Below are 20,002 nucleotides of genomic sequence, written 5' to 3'. Positions count from 1 at the left end.
AAGCTTCACGGAATCAATGAGGCCTGATCAATTGTTTTTGCTTCTGAATCATCCATATGGGGTTGTTAGCTGAGCTGCTGGCAGAAAACAAGAGGCAGCTTTCTGTCTGTTTACTGTAAAGAAAGCGAAGCAAGCTACAGGAGGGGACAGGCTGCACAATATTTACTGTCAATACAGCCAGAGAGAGAGAGGAGATATAAGGAGAGGGGAGGAGAGGGGAGCAGGGGTTGCAGACTGCAACCCCAGTGAATGATCTGAGTGTAAAAATACCCATGCATTTTCAGATGGAAAGAGAGTGGATTAGTCAACAAGGAATAACTGAGAGCATTTAAGAAAAGGTGTAGTGAAGGTCTAGCGAGGCAGGGATGTACTAGTGGCAGGCAGAGTAATAATGCTGTGCATGAATGTACTGAAGCTGCACTGCAATCTGAAAAGCACTTCCAGATCTGCCCTGAGACAGAGCAGTTGCTGGGGTATTTTTGTGTATGCCTGCATGCAAGATCCACCATTTAAAAGTAATAGGATGAATAATAACAATTGAACTTAGAGAATATTTGGAGATAGTTTTCTGAATGAGCTGGATGTCACCATTGTAGCTCAGACCAGAAAAAGAAAATTATTAAAAATAGGCATGCTTCCTTGCTTCTCTCTTTTACTCAACCACAGCACAGAGATATTAGGTGACTTGAGCTTCACAGGGCAAGAAGGCTCTGAGCAGCTCTCTCTGAGTGTTCCTCTACTTCCAGAGGCAGGTGAACAAGTGAAAAGTGAATTCACACTTTAAAGAGCAGCGAAGACCATCTTGCCATGAAACCATTCACAGATGAAGATGTAGAAATCTACATCCAGAGCAAGGTAAGACTTTATCTGACCAGATTTTCTGTCTCCCACACTAGGTGTTGATTCTGAAGGGTGCCAAATTTGACAGTTAGTTGCTCGCCTGCTGTCTTCATTTCTGAGACAAGACTGGGTGAAGTTTCATGAGAACTGTATTTCTAATGAGATTTCTAGGTTTCTGTTGCAGAATCTTATCTGCCGGTAGCCTAATTTTTCAAGGTGCTTGTCCTCTTCTTCTAGGTATCCTGAATTTTTGTTCCTGATCTGGAATTCCAGATGTGAGACTAGCTGTTAATTGCCAGCATTTAAATCTAAGGACATGTCCTTGTCTCTCTCCCTGTCTGATGGTCTTGACTTGACTGAAACAAGACCAACACCAGGCGTTGCCTCTAAGAAAGATTCATGTAGGAACTGCAGAGACAGACCAATATTGTTAGAATTCAGTCATCAGTCTGTCACCTCAGCTTAGGATACTTATCTATATACCATGATTAAAATAACATGTCTCATTAGCACATGCAGACTGGAATCTCATTTTCTATTTTATAAGATATTCCAGCACTCAATTTTTCCCCCATTATGAAATGAAATAAAACAGAATAAAATCTTCTGTGAAACAATACTGTTTAATAAAAGCTCTAAGTGAGCTATAACATTTTTTAAAGCTGACATGTTTCATGGCAGTACTTAGCTAGATCCTGTTTTATAGTCTGCTTTCCCCAACAAAATGCAAGATACCAAAATGACAAATAATTTCAAAATTAGAAAGTGTAAGGCTTTATTTTCTGTAAAGGGTCACATATTCTGGTACAATGAAGGGGCTGGTAAGAAAGGTTTGTTTTCTCTATGGAAATGTTTTGGTGGCAAGTATGAAAGTTCTCCCAGAAATATACCTTCTTCAGGCATAGGGTGTTGTGCACAGGAAAATCATTCCATGAGAATCTGTTCAGTGAGCTATAACAGTGAATGCTTCTCTGAAGATTTAAAAAGAAGAGCTACAAAGGAGGGAACAGAGGGAAGCCATGCACAGGAAAATGCTCATATGACAGCCATAAGTACAAGGAACAGAAGCAGACTGTAGTTAAGTGAGGCTCATAGTTGCCAATATTTTAGGTTATACTGGAAGTCTGTTTTCTAGCAGCCCTCCAGCTCTGATGGATTCTTAGTTTCTGCCTGCTCCTGAGTCTCTTGTCCAACTTTAGGCAGTTCAGCTTGTCAAATGCTGCCTGTTTTTGGAAACAGGTCAACCACCTGGTGCAATGAATCTCTATAATACCAGAGATTTCATCCTTAAGCCACTCATCAAAGGAAAAATTTGAATGCGTATGAAGTGGATGTGGCTGGGTAAATAAGAGAAAACCCAAATGTTCTTAACAGTTCCTAATAAATCCCAATCCTGCTTCCTTCCCCCTTAATAAAACCTTAATTGACCTTGTTATTCAGGTTTTGTGCATTTTAGCACAATTCCCTGAGTTAAGACCTGGTAAGGAGAATACCAGTAAGTCACAGAAGTGACTGTCCAGCAAAGCCCTGACAATGTCTTTTCTCCCAGTGTGTCTGTGCTGGTACCTGAAGTATCTGAGATAAATGCCTTGACTCTTCAGACTCACGTTCTGTTTTCTGATTTTCTGCCCTCCCTTCTGTAGGAAGGTTATATTTTCCAACAGGATGATTAGGGAGCTAATTATGGTTAGCTAATTATAGTGAGCAGCCTCTGTCAGTCACATGCCCATTGTTCTTTTATCCCTGCTCCAGTGATGGGGAGTACACATTGAAAGTGGAGTTTAGTGGTACTCCTTCAACTGGTTTTTTGATTGTATACTCTTATAAAGAATTCATGACAACTTCTGTAGCCTAGCCAGTAGGTGATGAGGGTAGAATTAAATGAGGCCAGGCTGGGTTGAATGGATGGATTGTCCCTGGATACTGGAGGTGGCAAAAAATGTTTCCAGCAGGTGCCCCTTAGAGAGAACAGAGCATGAGCAATGCATACAGAGGGCACTCTGGGTCTCTTTTTTAGCTGACCGACTGTATACTTTTTATACTCTTCAGTTTAAAAAAAGTCTGTTTTTTGTCTAAAAGCTCTTAGAGATAGACAGCTTTCTCTGGCACTCACCATTCACTTGCTGGAAAAACCATTAGGTATTTTGTCAAGCTTATTGGACTGTTCTAAGGAGTTGTTCTGGATGAACAAAAATAAGGTGGAGAAAATAGATACAGTATAGATACAGATGGAGAAGTGCCATAAATGAAAGCTGAGATGAGGAGGTGAAAATGAATATGGGCTAAAATCTTTCAGTTTTGTTTTTTTTTTTAAGTACATGTAAGTAGCTAAAACTGCTCTTAGAGAAAAGGATGAATTGGAATGAGGAGGAATGAGGGGGAGGGTGAATTACTAGGGAAATTAAAGGATATTATATAAACATAAAGGACAACATGGTGTTAAGATAGCAAAAAAGCAGGATGTCAAGGGTGGATGAGAGCCCAGTCAAGGGAATATGGTGCTGTTGTCTGATGTATTTCCCACTTCCAAAAGCTATTCAGCTTAGTAAAAATACTGTTAATTTGTTGTCTGGGGGAGGAAGGTATTCAAACTCTGCTCATCTTCAAGTTCAGTATTAGTCAATTGCTGTTCATGGTTAATGGATGTGAGGCAAGCACTAGTCTGCTTTAGTCCATTAAATGGTCCCTTTTTGTGAAGAAGTGAATTTCTTTGTCCTCTTCCAGGCCCTGGGGACACATTTCAACACACTTGAGTGTTTTGGGCTGATAGTTCAACATTTGACATAAAAGTGTCCAAAAGGACTTTTAAAGAAGTACTTGTCAGTGATATTTTTTAGAAGAGAAAAAAGAATTGTTCAGGTGCTGAAGAAAATGCTGAGTGAACAGGACACAGGAATTTTGGAAAGCCATAGGTTGGTTTGGGTTGGAGGGCACCTTTAAAGATCATACAGTGCCATTTCCCTGCTGTGGACTGTGACACCTTCCACTGGACCAGGGCTCAAAGCCCCATCCAGCCTGGCCTTGAACACTTCCAGGGATGGAGCATCCACAGCTTCTCTGGGCAGCCTATGCCAGGGCCTCACCACTCTCACAGTAGAATTTTTAACTTATGCTTTTGCTTCCTTTTGGTCTTTGATAATAACAAATAACTGTAGTAACTATGTTTGACTGGCAATTATGCTTTATCATTCACTTCAGTCAGGTGATGAACTCCGTTTCTGATTTTTCTTTTCTTGCCTGCAAACAATAATGTTTGGTAGAATATGGTGAGGAAAAAGAAGAATCAAGAAGAAAGCAAAAGCTGCAACCAAATGAGATGAAGCAGAGGATCCAAAAAAGAGCAGTAAACAGTCTTGATATTTCACTCTGCATAAGTAATTCTTGTTGCATAAGTAATGACAAATATGTTCATGAACTTCATTAACAGTAGCTGAATTTCCTCACTTTGGTACATGTGTAAGGGTATTTGGGAAATATTAAATGCCCTTTACTAACATGGTTCTTTCATGTTCCTCCTGTTGAATCTCCTTGTTCAGATGGTGACAGTCCCCTTATGCTCCCTTCATTTTTAGTCATAAGTGAAGGTTCAGGTTTATCTTATATTTTTCAGAGTTGCCCACCCCTCACCTCAGTTCTCCCAAGACTCAGACATTTCACTGAAATAATTTTCAATAATTCATTATGCTACTACTTCTTGAAGAATAGCCCTTTAAGCCACACAAACACCTAGTTCCCAATGGGATCAGCTTTGGAAAGATGCTTTCACACTATCTAGGAGTAGAGTCTCATCTGTACTTCAGCCATAAAGACAGTGTGGATACTTTCAGTGTATAAGATAGGCATCTAAATGATGCCACATACGTCTGCCACCTGACTAATGGACAGATCTGTAACTCTTGATGTCCTGTCAGCTCTTGGAATGGAACATATCCTGACTTTGAGAATGGTTACCATATGCAGGGGAGTAACTGGTATTCTGCATCAAATGGATAAAAAATTGAGACTGTAGCTGTAGTTGATAACAAATTTATCTGTGTAATGAACTCCTTTCCTTCCATCCAATGGTGTTGGCATGGAAATATCAATTAATGCTCAATAGTCTTGAATATTGACCCTTTGGTGTTCACAGCTCTGTCTCATGGTAAATTGGTTCCAATACACAGGGAAACAATTTTTATTCTCAGTGCAGCACAAGCACAAATTTCAGGATGCTTTAAGCTGATTTGTCTGCTTCCCACTGGAGACAAACACTGCAATTACCTGCAACATGAAGTGTCTTTCCTGGAACTGACAGGTGGAAAGGCGGCATTACCTGGTTTCCAAAGCAGTGGAGGAGGTGCAGAAAATCATCCAGCAGCTGACTGCAGAAATCAGCTACAAGGCCGTGCGATTCCAGGCTATCTCCAACTCTGGCATTCACAATGAGAACATTAAGGTATGAACAAGAGCTCTAATGCACTCTCTGGCAGCCTGTAGGCAACCAGAAAATGATTTCTCCATTATGTAAGTGTTTGTATGGGCAGGTACCTCACCCAAAACACCACAGACAATGTGCTGACACTTCACTGTGGAGTTCTAGTGACTGGGTCATTGGCACTCACTCATGGACATCTCACAGCCAGAGGAGCATTGAAGAGAGATGGCTAAATCAAGCAGAGCCTCTTAGAGCTGCTGTGTTTACAAACAGCATCTATTGCCAGAGCTGTCAATCCACAAACAGAAGCCAAAGCTCTTTGGGAGACAGAAAGAAAAAGTTACGCAGCAGTAACCTAAGAAAAAATGTTCATGCCTCCATGAGCTATGACCTATATTTTTCACAGGTGGAAAAGCTGTCAACTCACTAAAACAAAAGAAAGAAAAATTAGAAGTCCTTCTTCTGCTATGAACATTAGAAAGCTTCTTCTGAAAAATATATTTTTCCTTGTCATGAATCGGAATTTCTTTTTATTGGGAAGACAAAAAAGGTTATTAGTGGGAGAAGTGAAATGTCTCCCTGTTTTAGACCTTCAGACATGAAAATAATGATGCCCTGTCCCAGTTTTAACAGAAGAAGTCTGCTTATTTCTTGTGACTCCATTACACAAAAGTAACTAGAAAAGACACAAGAAACAATTACAACAATGGCAACTTCAGATGAAAACAATTTTTTTCATCTGAACTAGTTGAAATACTAATGTCAACCATTATACTGAACCACAGCCATTTACAGATCAAAACACAGCAAATACATAGAAGCATGAGGCAACTTTGCAGCTCTCTGGGACTGAAAGGGAAGAAGTCTTTATATGAAACTGCTGGAATGGTATGGAGGTGGAGGCAAAATATAATGCCCTGGGACAAAGACACTGAGATTCATAGCTTTCCTGGGATTTTGTGTATCCCAGAGCGTGTGGTCTTGTCAGTAAGTATGGCCACAGTGACGTAAAACAGTGCCACATCCTGGTCCATGAGTTCCTGAGTGCCAGACTCTGCCAGCCACCTCTTGTGCTGGAACAAACCTGCTTGGCTAATGAGGTCTGACAGGACCAGGGTCAGGGTAAAATTGTTGTTCTGGAAAGCAAAGCAGAACAAAACCACCAAGGCAATCTATTATGAGCAGTAACTTGGTATTATAGTATGCAGATCTGAACAAATTCTGCTTAAAGAAATCCTCAAAATCTGTTTCCTTAAAAGTGGCAGATCTGTTGTTCATGCTTAACTGAACCCAGTGTTACAAATCTGTGGAGGTAACACTCAGAGGACCTGACTAACTGTCCTGTATGTATGGGGCAGCAAAGAACGAGTTGATGAGAAATTATTTTGGTTTAGGCTGTCTCCCTCCAAAAACTGGAAACTTTAATACCATTGCTGACATACTTCAACACAGAGGAGACTTGTGTCCAGGGAAAGTCAATGTATTCATATATTCATTATTCCATGTTTAATTTTGCAACATTTTTTTTTCTGTTGGCTAAATCTAAAGGATTTTTCAGAACTTTCAGCTTCTGGCTAAAAGGAATCAATTTAACATGGTGAGACATCTAGATTTGTTGAGAAGCCTCAAGCTCCCTTCTAAATATGAAGGGCTGAGTGCAGAATAGTTAAGAAAAGTCTTCAGGTATTCAGTGTTTTCCTGTGACCCATGTAACAAAAAGTCATGTTTTAATGAAAAACCTGAATTAAAATTCAGAAGAACAAAACAGATTATTTAATTTTTTAAAGTTCTAAGTGTTTGTTTTTGTTGTGGCCCACTATTTTTGGAGCTGTCAACTGTGCAAGGCTGATGGAAAAGCTGTGGAGGCTTCAGTAAAGTTATAATGAAGAGGTCCAGACTGATCACTGGTACTGCACTGCCCAGTGGCATTGCCAAGTGTTTAATCAAGGCGGGGGCAGTGGGGGGATTTTCCTTTAACAAACTCCAAGCATCCAGGGAAGCTTGCAGCTTTGCTCTGTGAATGAATGACCTAGCACATACTTTCTCTCTGTTCTGTGTACTTGTCTTCCTTTCTGCTTCTCTCAGGATCAGCCAGCTTTACTGGCCAAGTGGTCAGCTATGCTTCGGAGGAAGCGCCCATTCCACCCATCCATCCAGGTACAAAGCCTTCCTGGTGCCTGACAATCCCTGTGCTTGCTTCCTCCGCACACACCCTCTTCTCCAGACAACTGCACCCACCACACTGATCCTTCCATGACTGTTTTGTCCTCTGCACAAGAGCTTGCTTTTTTTTTTTCCCCCTCAAAGCATAATTATATTCTTTCTAACCTACTGTTTCTGTCTCCCTGGAACAGCCTGGCCAGGGTCACAAGAATGAGGTTGTATTTAATTTGCCCAGCATATTCCAGACAGGATTTTAATACAGCAGAACTGGCCACAAGTTACACACCCCAGAATTGGAGACTCTTGCTTGAGCCTGTGACTTTCTGGGGCCTGTGGCCTGCACATGGTATGTGAGACCACTGTGTGACAGAGCATAGGTGTGGGACTGGGATTGGTTTAGGCTAAGAAGACACCAACTGCCCAGCTTTACAGTACTAATCCCAGCCTTGTGCATTCTGTTGTTTTCTGGTAAGCCCCAGGTGGAGGACCCTTGTGACTTGCATTTGTAGGCACTCACATAACATGTGCAGCTCTTCCCTTTGCAACTTGTTGGGTGCCAGTGCATACAAGACAGCATTTTGGTTGGGGGGAATGGTTGTTTACCTGCAAATGTGGCTGAGGCAGTCAGAGGAGCAGTAACTGCATGACAACCATTGTATTTTTTCCTTATGGAGCCTACTGCTCTGTTTCTGAGCTGCCCACAGGATTTCTCAGCCCCACCAGACCTGATGTGTGCAGATTAGCTTGATCTCCAGTGTCATCCTTTCAGCATCCTCCTGCCTTTATGGTTTATATTTGACAAAAGAGCAGCATCCTGGTGTTTTCCTTGCTGTTTCTGTGCTTCTGGCTGGCCATCTTTTATTTTCCAAATCTCTTGCCAAGGAGCAGAGAAGACCAGCTGCTCCCTGTGAGAGAGAGGCAGGAGGTAAGCATAGCAAGGCAGCCCCTGCCCTATGGTCCCTGAGTGAGACAGACACAAGGAGGGCAGCTGGGCCAGCCAAGAGTCTGGATCATCAGGAAAGTCTGCTGGTAAGTCAGGTCTGAGGTCAAGCCACTCCCCCACTCACTGGAGCCCAGGACTAACCTGAAATAGGGGTCCCAGACCCATGGGCAGAAGGTGTGGATAGAAGTCTCAGAAAGGCTGCTTAGGGATATTAAAACTTGTTAGTGCCCTCAGGGCCCTAGCACCTCTGTGGCAAACCTTAAATCAGCTGAGCTGAGCTGAGGAAGGCTACCAGAGTGTTTTGGATTGTTACAGGAGAGTGACAAGCGTGTTTCATTTACCATGGGTGTAACCACCTCACAGCAGTGGCTGTCACTTCACATCCTGCTCATGCAGCAGCTTCACTTTACTTATGCCAGTGTAAGTTAGGCTTGGTAGCAAGTGGACCTGAAAAGCTCCTAAGCCAACATGGTAAAAATCGGAAGGAATTTGAACTCACCTTCTGGAATCACAACTGCTAGATGCTTCCAAAGTAGCACTGGACATGTCTGGCTATGCCCTGGGCCAGACAGATGATGTTTTGTTGTATTTGAGTCACCTCATTCTTTCCTTGCAAATACTGTCTCAGAACTGGATTTTATTGGAAAATGGTTTTTCCCCAAGTGAGGCAAATGAACTGGCTTGCAAACAAGCCTGTTTAAGGCTTCCTTGTCCATTGGCTGCTGCCTCCATCCTTACACTGTTTCTGTCATGCTCATCAGGAGATGCAGTTCCATTATTACAGCAGGCCAGGACCTGGACTTGTTTGTGGGAGTTTCTCTGAGCCTCTGTAGGCTCAGGCATGTCACTTGCCTTATGTCTCTGTCCCTTTAAGTGTCAGTCAAACAGAGTGAAACACTTGTAAAATTAATGGGCCATAGCCTTATTTTGCTAATGTCTGTAGTGCATTTTGAAAGAGATCAGAAAGGTACACTTTTTGCCATAGTTATTACTAGCATTGGACTCTGGGCTTGTCTCAAGTAACAATTCTGACATAATAACTAGCACTATTTGGGTTTCCCTTGGTTGGACCTCAAAACATATTCTCTCATGCCTTCCTGCTCCTTGGAAGCTGCTGGTTATTACATCTCAGGCAATTGCAGACTAGAAATAGCAAGAGAAGGGGGAAAACATGGCAGGTGTGGTGGCAAATCAGCCAGTGAGCTCTTATCTTCTAAGAGCTTCACATCAAATGCCTTCTAAGACAATTTCCTTTGAGTCTGCATGCCTCCAAGGTAACCCTTAGACCGGTCCTGGCTGTGCTCAGTTAGTCCCATCATACCATGGTTTGTCCTTCTTTTCCAAGCTCCCAGTTTAACCCAGTACTTCCTCAACCCTGTTTTCCTTACTTTAGCTCATGGATCTGCCCTTGTCTCCTCTCTCAATCTCTCTGAACTCTCCCAGGTGTTAGCACCCAGCCAGTTCCTCATCACAGTTCCTCTGCGTGGCCTGACGGGTTACAGGGAATGCCAGGTACGGCACTGGCGCTATTACACCGTGCATGGAGCCAAGCTCCTCTCCTCCGTGCGGGACCCTGAGGAACTGCATCAGTGGCTGGAGGTGGAGCAGTTCTCAAAAAGCCTTCAGCAGTGGCATGAAGAGGATGTGAACATCGAAGGTGATCTGGTTCCAGCCAAAGTCCTTATCGTCTTCCGGGAGCTGGTGGAGAAGTCTATTGTCTCCTGTAACCTCTCCAGTGAGTTTGGTGGGGACAGGTGTGAGGGAATCCATCATACACACACAGTGTTTGGCTTGTGTGCTCAGAAGCTGAGAAAACTCTCCCAAACCACGAAAACTTCAAGCGATTGCATTGACACACACAGGCCTGCATTGAAGATAGAATTCAGTAGTTCTTGGGCTCTTTGTACCAAGATGTTACTCCTTTCTTAGGAATTTGGGTAGAGTCTCCAGCCACATCACCCTCTTCAACTAAGAGGCAGCCCAGATTTTTAGAACATTTAGGAGTTTGGGAAAAAAAATCTTTCTCTACTACATCACCTGCAATATATTTAAATTATTAGGGAAGGCAGTATAGCAAAATTGGATACTGGAAAGATGTGTACCTCTGAGAAGAACGTGTTTGAAGATATTTATAGGGCAGATAATGCTCTGGAGAAACCTTAGCTGCCCACAGGTTTCCAGCATGGGATGGTGAGAACTAAGTAGAAGGACTTCTACTGAAGTATGTTGGATAAGTGCTCTTCTCCCCTGTGTCCAAGCTACTCCTGTGGTGCCTCTTCCCATAGCATGTTTCCAGGATGACTTTATTCATCAGTAGCCCTATGAGTCTTCTGTATTTCAGAGCAATAGAAGCTATTTCCACTCATCTGATCATACTCTGAATTGTAGTCACAGAAAAAAAAAAAAAAGTTACAGTCAAGCTCTGCTAGACTATGGCATTTTTTTCAGGAAATACTTGTTATCATAGGATTGGAAAGGTAGATAGGAATGAAATTTCACCATTGAGGCTGTAAAATACCAGCTGGAACAGGCTTGCTTCTGAGGCTTTACTTATGTGAAAGCTTTTGTGTTGGGCAGCAGTCACATTTACAGTCGCATCAAGTTCTTGAGTGAAAGTTGAGTGTTGCAGGAAAGGTACTTGCAAGGACCCCAGAGAGTGGAGTTTAGGTTGATTATTCTGATGCCTTTTTTGTAAGGTCCGCTGGGAGGAGATGAGCTAAGATGAAGTCAGGAGAATCAATTACCTTTTTTTTTTTTTTCTGTGAAGAATGGACTTCCCTCATCCCACAGTATGGCTAAAGTTACAGAAAAACTTCACTGATTTCTTCACTTCCCTGTTTTTCCATTATTTCAGCATTAGCAAAATCAGTTTCTGAGGTGTCTCACTTTTCATTAGTGGAAAAATAGGTATAAGTATTGCAATGCTTTTGGAAAAGCCATGAACATATTTACATGCTGACACAGTGGTTGCTCTAACACTTTTCAGCTGCTAGAGATCCTTGTTGGGAGCTTGGGAACAGAACAGTTCCTGTTTTGATGCCAGGCTTGGCTCAGCAGGGACATAGCACATAGATTTTCTGAGGTTTATGAAGTTCTGTTTGGAATGGACTCTACTCTTTGCAAGGTAATTCACCCCATGAATTACTCCTTAGCCCATGCCACTCAAAATGAGGTGGGAAAACACTCTGCTCTTTAAACTGCTTATGTTCATCTTCTCAGGCTTTCATCATTGGGTTAGAGGATGAACACGCAATTGGCTCAGATGGCAGAGCTGAAGGGACAATGATCCTCCCTCAGTGACTGGGACAGAAACTTCTTCCATGAACTCAACTGGACCAACAGGAAACATCCTACAAAGTCCATTAGTTGCAGCTTGCTTTCCTTTCTGTACTCTTAGGTTGTTTTGTTCCTGGAGATGAGCCACTCTTCTTTCACACTGAGGAAACTTCTTTCCTCCAAATCACCTTGGAACTAGCTCTTCTTAAAACTCAACACTCAAGTGATGTATAAGTTAGTCTTTTCTGGGTGACTGCTCTGCACAACAGACCATAAATTCTGGTATTGTCTTCTGTGCAAGTGCATCTCCAGAAACAAACTTTACAGATACCCCACAAAACATTCTGAATGACTGGCAGTGCTAAGTGTGATCTGGCAAGGGTCTGATCTCAGGTTCTCTGAAGGAAGAACATCTTTAGATAGGAAGTGTTCATCTGGTCCTCTCCAATCTGCAGTAATCTCCTTGTAGTGTACCATTAGAAATGTTAGGTTGCATCACTTGTCTAGCTTTATTTTTAGGAACCTGATCCTAGGGTTTAAGAGGACCCACAAAGGGAAAAAAAAAGCATTATAATTGAGTGTAAAGTTAAGAACTCTGGTCTTTCATCTTCCTGTTCTCATTCCCCAGGATAGACTTACATTGATATAGGTTTTTCTTATATTCTTCATGTGTTATTGAAGAGAAAGTGTTAAGACAGACCAATAGAACTGCAAGGTCCTAGACAGCTTCTTGCTTGGCTTGTGGAAAAGGACCTTTTTATCTATATTTTTTTCTCTTGTTGTCCTTTCACAGGTAAAGTGACAGTGCTGGAAAGCTTCAGCTCAGTGGTCCGTGTGGCTGTGGAGACATCAGAATCCCAGGTTGAGGTGGAGCTGGTCCCTGCTGTGGAGATTCCAACGTGCTGGCCCGAGAAAGCCCGGTGGCCTCGTTGCCTTAAGCGTTGGCCTTCTCAGGAAAAAGTGCAATGCATCAAGGTAAACAGTGTAAAAAACACCCCTAACTCTGGGATGGAACTTACCTCTCAGGTGTCTGACAGTGTTTTACCAAAGAACTGCATGGTGATGGCAGTAGGGTTAGAAGATGTATTCTCTAAAGAGAGAAGCAATGTTTCAAAATATTCTGTCAGAATTTATTTCGATTTTGTTTTCCCCCCCTTACAGCGGTAAATTCTGTAGAAAAATCTGAGTTAACTTTTTATTGCATGAGTCTCTAGCAAACAGTTCTGCCTGCATCACACAGCTCTGACATGCATCATTCTTGCTCTGCCTCATGTAAGACTTCAGCAAATGGGCTGGTGTCTTGCAGTTTTCCTTCCAGCTCAATCCCATCTTTCCCTACAACACTCATGGCTGGATTCGGGCACTTCAGTTCAGCCCCAGCTGCCAAGTTCCTGCAGGTCCCATTTCACCTTCCAGTTCTGCTCCCCTCTTATGCACAACCATACACTTTGCTCCACAGCAAAGTGCCTGCAGAGCTACACCTCTGCTTTTGTGGCACTGCTGGTACTGTGCCTGATGGCTCTAGAACAGGATCTCCCTGCAGTAACTGATACCAGCACACAAGGAAACAATGCAAAATGCGTGTTTATTCAACTAAGAATTAAGATGGAAGCCCTCCTCATGTTTGCTGCCTCTGCTAACCCTGTTTAGAACAGGCTTTGAAAGATGTCACACATGCTTTTATAACCTCAGTCTGCATTGCTGGGAGAAGTTTGCCTCTGATTTGCTGTCCCACTTCCCCTGTCCTTCCACAGTCGCTGGGTTTCGACCTCCTAGCCCGCTCTAATTATCACTGGCAGCTGTGCTTCTCCCGTGCTGAGCACATCCTCATGGAGGGACTTGATGAAGATGGAGGTTGTCGCAGGAAGTGCTTCAGGGTCATGAGGCAGATGAAGGAAGATGTCTGGTGTGCTGGCAGTAAGCCTGTCATCACAGCTTATCACCTTCAGGTAGGCATCACCCTGATACCTACCTACAGTAATGGGATCTGTTGCAGTGGCTTCTGTCCAGTGATGCCAGAATGTTGTGGTGTAAATCAGTGTAGCGCCTGTGTAACTTCAAAGGTAACTGTCAAAACTGCTGTACCTTTTCATTGCTTTGTGGTGGCAAGGAGTTCTCCTATTTTTCGGATATCTTGTTCACCATTTAGGCTGTGAATGATGGAAGCTGAGCATAGGAAGAGCATGGCTTTGAAGAATGCGTGGGTTGAGATGTGAAGCAAGGCTAGTTCAGGGAGCTTTAGTCCGATTGTAACTATTATTAGTCCTAGTTGGCTTGAAGTGGAGAAGGCAACTAAATATGTGTTCCAAACTTCAATAAGAAACTAAGGCCTGTAGGAACATTATGACTGCAGCAACATAAATGGAGTTGAGGCCCCTGCTCTGTTTTGACTTCACATTGTACTGTTGTCTGTAATTCCACACTTATTTCCTGCTTCTTGACTATCCCAGCTATCTATACCCATCTCTCTCTCTGGTGGAAGGTAGTGATTTTTTTCTTTGTAGATATGCACCAAACAAACTGTCTTAGGTAAGCATAATTAATGAATTAGGTGCAAACTACAGTTCTGGTGGTGTTTCACTTGGGGTAGGAAGGGAAAAAAGAGTTAAAGGGGTGGTGGCATCCTCCCTGCACCTATTTCAGGGTTCAAGATGGCTTCAAACAAGATTTGTGAAGAAGAGAGAGAAGATTCTATGAGTGTGAGTGTGTGCTATGAGTGTGTCCCCGCATCTGACAGCTGCAGACACCAATGGGCCACAGGCAGCACCATTTGTTAGATTATAGATTAAAAATCCTGTTTTCTGGGCCTTCTTCCTCCTGGAGTTGCCAGGGAGAGGCTGTACTTTTTCCATCTTGAAGCCTCAAGCCATTAGGTTCCTACAGTAGTTACTGATCTTTTGGTGTCCAAAACCAGATGCAATGCTAAGGTTTCTCATAAAGAAAAAGCTGGTGACCATCAAATGCTGTTATAGTCAGAGCCCTGTTCTAAGTCAAGATGGAGTAAAAAAATAATTGATGAGGCTGATTATAGCTCAGCTGAATGCAAAACTCCTCAGTGCCTGTAAGAACAATCTGGTGGGAAAACTGTCATATGTAAGACAAAGTGGAAACCCATTTAACCATTGGGAACAATGTTTTTCCCTGGCTGAAGGAGCAGATGTGCAGGAAGTGCTGTTGCACGAACTCTTGATTAAAGTAGGAAACTATTCAGAAGCTCTTCAGTTCTTTAGTGTAACTATAGTTCTGGCTTTTATGGCAAGAGAGGATTGGTTTACCAGACAGAAAGAATTTTTCAAAATTACTCACATTAAAAAGAAAAACAGGAAAAAAAGAAAAGAAAAATGAGAGAAACAGTCAGTGGTTAAACCAGCAGTTGAGCAGAGGCTTAGTGTTAGGTTTCTTCACATCCTCATGTTCCCTTTGTCAGGGGTATCCAGCAATTAGGATTAAACAAGATCCTCTAGCACAGAGGAAATCTGTATCCCAGAAGCTCTGAAAGCCAGAGAGGACCACATAATTGCACTTCTTTTGCTTACCTGCATAGAAACTGAGATCTGGAATTTCAAAAATATCTAGGTACATTCTGGAAGCCAACTCTATGCTGTAGGTAGAGAGCTGGCAGTTAGGGACATAAATGCTGGGGATAAATCACTTGCTTGGGCACCTGACTGAAAAAGCACCACTGCTTTCCTTACCTCCAGAAACTCCATTGGAACTGCTGCCTGCTGAAGTAGTGTGTCAGAAGGTAACTGCTCTGCAAGTCTTCAAGGAGCAGCTCTCAGGGAGTTATAGCTTGAATTCCTCACTATGTCTTTATTCCCTGGTGACATTCAAGAAAAGGCTTTGTGGTTATTGCAGCTGTGAACAAAAAATTTTTCACATTTGAAAAACTGTTTGAGAAGAAATTTGTCAGCAGTACAACTATAGGTGAAATTCTACCTCTGTAGAAACAGTCAAGTTGAAGGCTGTGGTTCTGCCACCTCTCAAAATGTCTGAGTCCCTTTTTGGGTAGTTGAATTTGCAAAATAAAATTGGGATTCAGAGGATAGTTAAGGGACTTAGCAGAATTATCGAACACAGAATAGGTGATTTTGTACTTTAAAAAGTTATTTCAGGCTGACCAAGGCAGTCAGTATGGCTTTTTTGGTACAGTAAGTCTAAGTTCCTCAAGAAAATTCTTCTCAGTCATGGGAAAGTCAGAAAATGCAACATAGGCAGTGTAAAAATAATACTGTAAGAGCAATAATCATATGCATTCTGTTATTTTAACTATGTATTTCTCAAATGTTAAATTGCATAAAATAATTTTAGAGGAATAGAACATAAGACATGAAATATCACATGTCAGAAAAAAACAGGCAGCATTTGACCAGAAAGCAAGCCTTGCACCTGCAATGGCTTCTTGGAATCTCAGTCTGTCTAGGATGCAGATTTTCATGTATCTTCAGCACAAATACAGCTGAAGCTAACAAATAATTATGTTGATCTCATTATGCTCTGTCCCTCCTTGCATCTACTGGCTTCTACCCTTGCATAATAGGCCATTTTCTACAGCTTAAAATGCCTGGCATTTCTACAGAGCCTCCTGCTGGAAGATGGCAAATAGGCCAAGATTATTTTAGTGAGATCATTTTCCTTGGGCTTCTGGCTCAATCAGTGGAGAGTGGCTCCTCTGGAGAGAGATCCTAACCAGGCACCTCCAAGCTGCTCCTCCTGGTCAGCTGGGATCCCTCCATTGCAGAAACGTTAACACAGGGAGGTAGCAGCGTGAGTCTCTGTGATTTCCAAGACTGCCAGCCACTTACCAGCACTAAAAGTGCCTTAGTAAGCTGTGTGAGCCCTCGACAGAACCTCTAACACATCTTCTCTCCCATCTGCTTCTTGCAGACAGTGCTATTCTGGACGTGTGAAAAATACCCACGCACCAAGGATTGGCGCTGCTTCCCTGAAGCCTTTCTGAGGCTGGTACAGAAGCTGCACAAGTGTGTAAGCCAGCACTTCCTCAAGCATTACTTTCTCAAGAACACCAATCTGCTCAAATATGCCAACACCAGTGACCTGGACCTGGTGGCCAGCAAGCTGGCAGTCTTCTTGGAGAACCCTGTTTTGTGCCTGGACTAAGGCAGGCACAGGTCATGCCCCAACCCTGAGTGGATCCCCAGCTCCGCTCCCCACCTGTGGTTGCTCCCTGTGTCCCCCCAGTCGATGTTGCAGCTGGCTCTGTGAGATAGTTGGCACATGCAGCGCTAAAGAGAAGTGTCGAGCTGGCAGCGGTGGGCGGTGAAAACTGATGGGAGGTATCACTTGATGCCCAGCTGATCTAATTTGCTTTCAACAGTGACAGCCTGCCTGGAAGCTACAGCCAGTGAAACCCAACTTTGTGTGTCAGTCAGAGCAGGCAACTGCCTTGTTCTGTGTCTCCAGTCTTGTGGCACCTAGGCTGAAAGGCAGCGCAAAGGAGTCTCGCTCTGCTGCCTCTGTAACCTAGCACATGTATTGTTGCTGCTCTCACCTTTCTCACAAGGACAACGGGTTTAATTGCCTGCCTACCTCACAGGCCAGCTCTGCAGAGGGGCAGAGGAACATTTCTGAGGTGTTCTGGAAGCTGGAAGCTTTCTCAGAGGAAATTCAATTCAGGGAGATCCTGCTCCAGTAGGAATCCAGTAGGAATTTAAACATGCTGCTAGTGTTGAAGAGCTCAATGGAAGCAAGAAGAGGAACAGTGGGTTTTGCCTCTTCATTTTTCTCTCCTCCACTAATATTTTTCTTCCAATTGCTTCAAATATGTCTTTTTCATGTTTGCCTTTGCCAGTTGTGTTAGTGCCATACAACCAGGGGGCTTTGGCAGGGCAGATTTCACTCCCATCCCTGGCTCTACCCAGCAGGCTGGACAAGGAGCAGGTCTTTCCCTACTTCTTAACACCCATGTATTTTTGGGTGCCGTGCAGAAGGAGAGTATTTTTCAAAGGCTCTTACCTCCAAGACTCCCGGTTCTTTTAATTTTTTGGATGTTTCAAAACAAAATGGATTTTAGTATTTCAAAAGAACAGAGCTTTAGAATTAATATAAAGAATGCTGGGTTTAATATTATTAAATTGCTGAAACTAAACAAAGATAGAGGGGATTTTGGGCTTGGTTTGGTGGGGTTTTTTTGTCACGCAGGAAAGTAAACAAGTCCTTTGCCAAGGGGGCTGGCAGAGGTGGATTTGCATCCCGCGCTCCAGGGAGCTGCATAAGGCGCATCCGCGGCGCGGCATCTCCCCATTGTGGCAGACTCTGGTACAGCCACGGGTCTCCAGCACAGCCTCTGCCTCTGGAGCAGGCTGTCTACAGTTTTCTGAGCAGAGCAGATACTGAGCAGGGTCAGGAAGGATCCCAGCTGTGTATTCCTGGTCTGGTCGTGGTCCTGTGTCTCCTGCATCAGATCTTACCATGTATAGACCTGATCCCACCGTGTAAACCGGCACCCGCGTTGCTCCGACCCTCGAATACCCTCCAAGCCGCCTTTCCACATGGGAAACTGCATTGTATGGAACTGTTTCCAACAGTTAACTTCTCTTGCTAAACCTTTGTTCTCCAGGCTCCCTAAATGGGACACAAGTGTCAGTTTCATGATGACACCTCCTGTTCAAGTGTGGCTTTCCTGTTTCCTGTGAACTGAGCTGTTCCAGTAACACACAAGGAGATGCCAATCTGCCAGGCAGAGTCAGACAGCTGTGGCAATGAAGTAATGTCTCCTGTTTCATCTTGATTTTGTCTTGTAGTTGAAGGGCTGGCTTCTGAAGTTAGAGGAGGGCAAAAACAATTCAGACTGTTTGACGACAGTGCAAAACATTCAGAGCTGTTAATCCCAAATTTAATATTTTACTGCTCTGATATATGGTTCTTGTGGGATTTAGTTGTGGCTGTTGAAGAATTTATCTCCCTTTATAGCTGTGTGAAAGAAATGTTTCAGTGGTGATACCTTAACTTGGATGCAGCTGTGTATCAGAGTCCTCAGCTGCTGGGGTTCACAGCCTGCTGTGAAGCAAAACCACGGGCATGCACTGTGTGCTGCACAGCCACGGCATGGAATGTTCCACTGCTCTGCCAGAGTGGCAGCCTCTTACAGCCAGCAATGACTCAGCAAAGCCAGGAAATAACCACAGAACGATGGACCCCTGCTCTGAGCCAAGTCTGATCAGTTTTTGCTGTTTTCTTGTTTACACAAGAAAATGCATCAGGCTAGCATATGCTGGGGCAGAAAGTATCCTGAAACATGGAAGGAACATTGCTACTGACCACAAAGACACAGGAACAGTCCTGCAGCTTTTTCTCCAGAACAGCAAGATGTGATACAGGTGGCCACTGGCAAAGGGAAAAGGCTTTGAGGAAAGCACAAATGTGTTCATGGAAGCAGCTGAATACAAGAACTAATTCCTTTCAGAGACATTCTTGAGATACTGTCTTACATCATCTCATGCAGGTCTGCTTGGGTGTGTGGGGTTTTGTTGTGAGGCAGTTTTTTGTGCTTGTTGGGAGAGTTGTGCAGGAGGTCTCTTATTAAAAAAACCAAACTTGCCAAATATATTTATCACATTTCTTACCACAGTAAACTTTCTCCAAATAGCTTTTCACTTTATACACCAAGCCTGACTGCAAAATCATGGCCTTATCCCAAGATTTTCCTCCAAAAAGAGATACCACATTGTGTTTTGGCTGCAGAATAAGTTTTATGTTTTTCATATTTATAATTTCTCTTTTTAAAAGGTGGGCATCTGGACAAATACAGACTTTCTTGAAATAAGTTTAATCAAAAGTTCTTTGTTCAGAATGTCTGGAAGGAATGTGATGACCATTTTCGCTCCCTCTCTCTTTCATTGCTTTCATGAGTATTTGCTGCATTTTCAGCCCTCACCACAGTCAGCATTGCTCCATCTGTCAGAAATTTCAATTGAATGTGTTGCTCTGACATATAAAACTGTACAAAACTCGTGATGTTTTGTCTTTTTACACAGCCTGCCTTCTAGTCACTAGAGGGCAATGTCTCTCTGAAGCACAAACACCGATCCAGGATCTTGCTCTTAAAATCAGCATCTTATTATTATCATCGAGCTGAGACAAATGAGCTCGATTGATTTAATGCTGAATTCTGTTGCCAAAAAGGAGAGAAGAGACCATAGGGGAGCTTTATAATAAATAGCAAGACTTGAGTAAAAAGTCTCTAAATTCTGGAAGCCCTAAGAGCCAGAATATGGATTTATTGTTTCTGATAGGGTTGCAGTAATTCCCAACAGCCTTCAATTGGGAAAGCACCAACAAGCAAAGTGCAGGCAGAGTTCTGGGAAGGAGGGAACTTGCAGGAATAGCCACTGGCCTGCTCCATT

The 20,002-nt window shown here is 43.1% G+C and overlaps 1 protein-coding gene across 1 annotated transcript; it reads left to right on the top strand.

Annotated features, from left to right (window-relative positions):
* The first annotated feature begins 751 nt into the window (after positions 1-751).
* On the top strand, positions 752-19,792 carry MAB21L3 (mab-21 like 3). Its single transcript, XM_077174270.1, has 7 exons — positions 752-855; positions 5,135-5,275; positions 7,340-7,411; positions 9,804-10,095; positions 12,430-12,611; positions 13,391-13,585; positions 16,524-19,792. The coding sequence occupies exons 1-7, from the start codon at positions 808-810 to the stop codon at positions 16,755-16,757; spliced, it is 1,164 nt and encodes a 387-aa protein (XP_077030385.1). The 5' UTR covers positions 752-807; the 3' UTR covers positions 16,758-19,792.
* The last annotated feature ends 210 nt before the right edge of the window (positions 19,793-20,002 follow it).

The sequence above is a fragment of the Agelaius phoeniceus genome, chromosome 2 (assembly GCF_051311805.1).
Source record: "Agelaius phoeniceus isolate bAgePho1 chromosome 2, bAgePho1.hap1, whole genome shotgun sequence".
Lineage (NCBI taxonomy): Eukaryota > Metazoa > Chordata > Aves > Passeriformes > Icteridae > Agelaius > Agelaius phoeniceus.
This window is presented reverse-complemented; position numbering and strand designations above follow the sequence as displayed.

Bases quoted from the DNA above. Each gene is read 5' to 3' on its own strand.
- MAB21L3 (XM_077174270.1), top strand. From the start codon at position 808: ATGAAACCATTCACAGATGAAGATGTAGAAATCTACATCCAGAGCAAG. The intron at 856-5,134 runs GTAAGACTTTAT...TGGAACTGACAG, and splicing joins AAATCTACATCCAGAGCAAG to GTGGAAAGGCGGCATTACCT. The intron at 5,276-7,339 runs GTATGAACAAGA...TGCTTCTCTCAG, and splicing joins TTCACAATGAGAACATTAAG to GATCAGCCAGCTTTACTGGC.